Source organism: Petaurus breviceps, unplaced genomic scaffold (assembly GCF_028583685.1).
Source record: "Petaurus breviceps papuanus isolate PSGF00001 unplaced genomic scaffold, PetGlider_PUasm1.0 173, whole genome shotgun sequence".
In the NCBI taxonomy this organism is placed as follows: domain Eukaryota; kingdom Metazoa; phylum Chordata; class Mammalia; order Diprotodontia; family Petauridae; genus Petaurus; species Petaurus breviceps.
Genome location: NW_027185759.1, coordinates 15,194,229 through 15,199,795, shown reverse-complemented (window position 1 = coordinate 15,199,795; position 5,567 = coordinate 15,194,229). Strand labels below are relative to the sequence as shown.

Genomic DNA, 5,567 nt, shown 5'->3' with positions numbered 1-5,567 from the left:
AGATTAAGTGAATTGCCTAGTTCAAAGAGTTCATATGAGGTGGGGTTTGAACCTGGGTCTTCACAACTCCTCATCCAGTATGGTAGCTAATAGGTGAATATGGGTGAAATATTTCCTCTGAACTTAGTTTTTAATACTCTATTAATCTATGCTTGCAATTCAGGAAGGCAATGTATTTTTGAGACCCAACTGAATGATTGTAGCAAGGTCAGAGATCATGTATGAAGTTCCAATGAAATGAGAATAGTAGAAAGGGATCGATGGATTGGACCAAAAAGGCACTGGATCAACCTATCTGAGAGAAGGTGGGGGAATCAAGCAAGGAAGAAAGGAGAGAATGAAGAAACGACATAGCTTGGAGGTCTTCAGTTATGAATGTTGAAATGGAGGCAGGTTCTTAGAACAATGGTATGATCATAAATAGCTGTCTAGTCCTAAAGATCAGTGAGAGTACTGGGGTTGTTGTGATCTTACTGAGTTTCATGCCAATGAGAAAGACGTTTCACTTCAGGAGATGGAAAGGGAACAAAATATTACAATGAAATAAAATATTATATGAATGGATTAGAAATGTCAGTATCCCTGGGGGAAGAACTCCATATCTGACAACAACTACTGGAAATCTATTTGACAGAAATTAGAGTTAGTTCAACATCTTTTGCAACATGAAACAACTCAAAATGATGCATTGCCTGATTATTCAAGTTTATACCATTAGAAGAGTAATTAATTAGAAGAGTACCTTTCATAATTTTGACTAGGGGAGAATTCTTAAGTAAACAAGAGGTAGAGGAGATTGCAGAAGATAAAGCCAATAAAATGAAATTGAAAAAATGTTTGTGTAAACAAAATCAATGCAGCTAACATAAGGGAAGCTGAAAATGGGGAAGGGAAAAATCTTCGTTTCAAATACTTCTGCTAAGTGTCTGATATCTAAAATATACAGTGAATTAATACATATCATATAAGAACAAGAGATATTTACCAACGATCTTAGTAATCAAACGGTATGAACAGTTTTCAGGAAAAAGAATTGTTAACTAGCAAAGACTTAATGGAAATTGTTCTGAAATCTTAATATTAGGAAAAAGGTAAAATCAAAACCTCTCACTACCTTGCTAATTAGCATTGGATTAGATGACTTCTTAGGTCTCTCCTAGCTCCAAATCTGTGGGTAGCTAGGTGGCACAGTGGATAGAGTGTTGGGACTAGAACCAGGAAGTCTCATCTTCCTAAGTTCAAATCCTGCCTCAGACTTATTAGCTGTTTGACCTTGAGCAAGTCACTTAACCCTGTTTGCCTCCCTGCCTCATCTGTAAAATGATCTGGAGAAGGAAATGGTAAACCACTCTAGTATCTTTGCCAAGAAAACCTCAAATTAGGTCACAAAGAGTTGGACATGACCGAAATGAGTGAAAAACAACAAATAAAAACAACTCTGAGGTCTCACCTTGGGTAAACATGACAAAAGATGACCTTGGTCATTCTAAGAGGGACTGGGGAAAAGAAAAAGGTACAATAGTAAGCTGCTGTTAAAGTTCTAAATTTGTTTGGCTATTTGTGATTGAAATCTAGAATAATAATGACAGCTAACATTTATATAGAGCTTACTATATGCCAAGCATTTTGTTAAGCACTTTAAAATTATCACCTCATTTGATCTTCACAACTCTGAGAGGGATGTGATATTATGATTCTTAGTTTATGGATGAGGAAACTGAGGCAGATCGAGTTTTAAGTGATTTCCCCAGGATTACCCAGCTAGTAACTTCATGAGGCTGGACACACACTTATATACATATGTGTATACATGTGTATGTGCACATACACATGTATACACACAATGACTACAATAAGATAATTGGAGAGAACAAAAACCAAAACAAAACAATGCTGAGTGCTCCTAGTGATCAGCCTCAGCTCTGGAGAAGATTAGGGACCTTTTTAGGGCTTCTTGCCATTCTTTGAAGAGGTGGTGGCCTCTTGGCTTGGAACAGGGGAGAGTTTTCTTTTTTTTTTTTGTTAAAGCAATTGGGGTTAAGTAAGTAACTTGCCCAAGGTTACACGGCCAGTTTTTTGTGTGTGGGTGTTAAGTATCTGAGGTCAGAACTGATTCCGGGTCCTCCTGACTCCGGGGCCAGTGCTCTTACTCACTGCGCCATCTAGCCATCCCATAGGGGAGGATTCTTAACCCAACAATGGTTAGACTTGGGTATTTCAGCCGAGTTCTTTGTTTTCCCTTTTTTGTTGTTCTTTGTTACAAAGGATATCTCCTTGAGAAGGCAGATCTGAGGACTTAACGAAGGCAAACACAAAAGGTAGCAAGAGCCATTGAGACCAAAGCCCAGAGAAAATGGGAATATACGTACTCGTCCTTGTCCACTTTTTCTCGGAGTTTCTTTAGCTGTTTATTTTGGCCAAAAACCATGTTTCTCAGGATATTCTCAAAGTATTCTTCTTCTTTGTAATTCAGCTAAATAAATTGCAGAAAACATCGCTGTTGGTTAGAAACACAATAGCGACACCTTGCTCCTAGGTTATCTTCATATATTATCTAGTCATACATGCATCTCTTCTAGGAAAGTGGGAATGTTTTCTCAAATTCTATGAATTGCCAATAAACTTATTAAATTTCTATTTAAAATGACGATAAGAGAACTTGGTTTTGTCCAAATCACAGAGAGGTCACATATACTTGTCACAGAAGAATCATTGTTTGATTATAGGTGAATGGATGACAGAATAAAAGGAAAAAAAAACATTTATTAAGCATGTACTGCATGCCAGGCACTACTCTAAGTACTGGGGATACACATATAATCAAGACCTGGACAATTCTACCTTATCAGAACTTACAGTCTTACAGGGAAGACAATACATCCAGGGGAGTAGAGAGTGAAATGGGAAGGCAGAGAAAATAATGATTGAGAGTAATGGGGCAATTGATTGAGATTCATCAATCCCGTAACTATGAAATTAGTTCAATGTACACAAAATTTCAGAGAGATGATACTATGCCATAGTTTTTGTTTATGTTTTGAATGTTATGATTGTAATTCATAGATTGTGCATTATGGGTGATGACACTCTCATTTTGAGGTAAACTAGTTTGTTGCCAAATGGGCTCATCCATCCTGCTAAACACTTTAAGCGTGATTCAACCCAACTGAAATATCAACACACTTAAAGCACTGAGAGTCATGGGAACCAAACAATGAAATATTCTAGGAGATATCTGAGAGATGGTCAAGATGGCTACTGTGACCCTGAGGAATTCCTGGGTGCAGAGGTTCACAGACTTGGTGCTAGGAGAGATCTCAGAGGTCATCTAAGCCAATGCTTATTCATTAGCAAGGTAGTGAGTGATCAAAGGGACAATTCCACCTCAACAGGACATAGTTGATCTTGCCCCCAATCCTAATAACTTTTGAATGATCTAAACTATTTCTTTGCATTTAGGCAAATCATTATACCCACTTCAATGCAGGCTTTAAACATATTTTGGCACCATATACCATTCAAATTCATTCTCATATACCATATTTCAGCGTGCTATATAGGATATGAAAAGTTGGTCTAAAATCCTAGTTTTGCTTATGAAATTCATTTATCTCAACAATAATGATACTATCCTCAGTATGTACAGTTATGTCAAACTGTGCTTTGTATTCTTTTAATGCTTTGAAGTTCTCTCTAATATTTGGGTTTTGGCTTAAACAAGTGATTCTTGAATTTTCTTTGTTCTGTTTTCCTACCACCCCAATCTGAGAGCTACTGAGACCCCGCAACCTCCACCTTCCATACCATCTGTCCACCAAAAAACAGAAACAACTTATTTCCAAGGAAATATCTGTCCTCCATGGTGGGAAATGGTTTGTTTGTTTTGTTTGGTTTTGTTTTTTTTTTGCTACTGTGACCGAGCTATAAATCCAGTTCCTAATTATACTTGAGCTAAAAGGGATTTGGGGATTTGTCTCTGTTTATCAGCAATGAAACTAAGCAGTAATAACCTTTAATTGTTTCCAAAACTCTGCTTGCATGTCCGAGCAGAAATAGATGAAAGATCCAATATTCTCATTTACTTGCATAGAGCAGCTCCAATATACCCTTCCAAAGATCCTTTCAGTAAAAATATCCTCTTCTTCTCACTTAGTCATATCTAACACTTTGTGACCCCATTAGGGGTTTTCTCGGCAGAGATACTGGAGTAGTTTGCCATTTTCCTCTTCAGCTCATTTTCCAGATAAGGAAACTAAGGCCAACAGATGGAAGTGACTTGCCCAGGGTCACAAGCTAGTAAGTGTCTGAAGCCATGTTTGAACCTACAAAGATGTCTTCTGAACTGCAGAACCAGGGCTCTGTGCCCTATGGTGTCTCCTAAAAATATTCTCTAGGCTTTGGCAAGGAGAAAGTTAAAAGATGCCATAAGGATGCAGAACTGAGTAAATTTAGGAAATAATTCACTGTTACAGGCCTTAATAATTTTGAGTCAAGGATGTGGAATGGTGAGCTGGGATGGAAAAGCCTTCAGGACCTCAAGTTCTTCCTCTGACTCTAGGATGAACTTTGGGGTGGCCAGGCCCAGCAAGTGCAAAGTTGACTACAGTAGATATAAGGTCTGAGTTCTGGTCTGGTCTCATTCCACCTTTGCCTGTCCTTTCTTCTCTCTCTTGTTAACTTAGCCATCAAACACATAAATGTTTGAGGGAGGGAGAAAAAGGGAGAGGGGCAGGGAAGGGAAGCGAAAGAGAGAAAGAAGAAGAAGAGAAAGAAGAGAAAAGAAAAAAAGAGCAGAGGGAAAAAATGAGAGGGAGAAACAGGAAAGAGAGGGAGGGAGGAAAGAAAAGGCAAGAGAAATAGGAAAGAGAAGGAGAGAAAGAAAGGAGGAGGGAGAGAGAGAAATAGAGAGAGAGAAGTGGGGGAGAGGGAGACAGGTAGAGGAAACTTTCCTAGATGATAAGTTGTTAAACTCCTTGAAGGCAGGAATTGTTTCATTCTTTATCTTTTCCCCTCAGTTCCCAGCATAATTCCAGTCCCATAATGGGCATTTAATACATGATTGTTGAAGCGAATTGCATTAGAAAAGTCAACCAGGACCCAAGCAGCATAGTCCTTGATTTTGTGTTTGTTTTTAAATTTCACTAATTTACTTTTTCAACAAACAAGCATTTAAACATTTATTTATTTTCTCTCTCTCCCTCTCCAACCCCTCCCCCCCCAAATTAAAGAAAAATAAAATCACTGACCAGGGCCTTATTTTAGCTGATTAAGTATGAGTGTACAGACTGGCTTGATTACACTTTTAGATGTTTTCACCCTAGGATTGGAAATTCTGTTCACAATTAACCAAAATTCCCATTCTGGATTCTTTGCTTCCTCATTTTAGGCTTCAGTGTTGTGGAAGAATGGACATTTTAAGCAGAGGCAATCTACGGATCTGTCCATTTCCCTCTGAAATTTCTTAAATTCTCTGTGGAGATAATCCATTTTCATTCATCTTCACTCAGTGGGGGATGGTTAGTGTGTGTGTGTGTGTGTGTGTGTGTGTGTGTGTGTGTGTGTGTGTG

General features: G+C 38.3%; 1 protein-coding gene across 3 annotated transcripts in view; it reads right to left on the bottom strand.

The window, feature by feature from the left end:
* The window catches only part of MME (membrane metalloendopeptidase), a 131,249-nt gene that overhangs the window by 43,233 nt on the left and 82,449 nt on the right, over nucleotides 1-5,567 (bottom strand). For all 3 annotated transcript variants that reach the window (XM_069083434.1, XM_069083433.1, XM_069083435.1), the window contains exon 16: nucleotides 2,370-2,473. In XM_069083434.1, coding sequence (XP_068939535.1) covers nucleotides 2,370-2,473 — 104 coding nt within the window. The remainder of the gene's footprint in view (nucleotides 1-2,369; nucleotides 2,474-5,567) is intronic.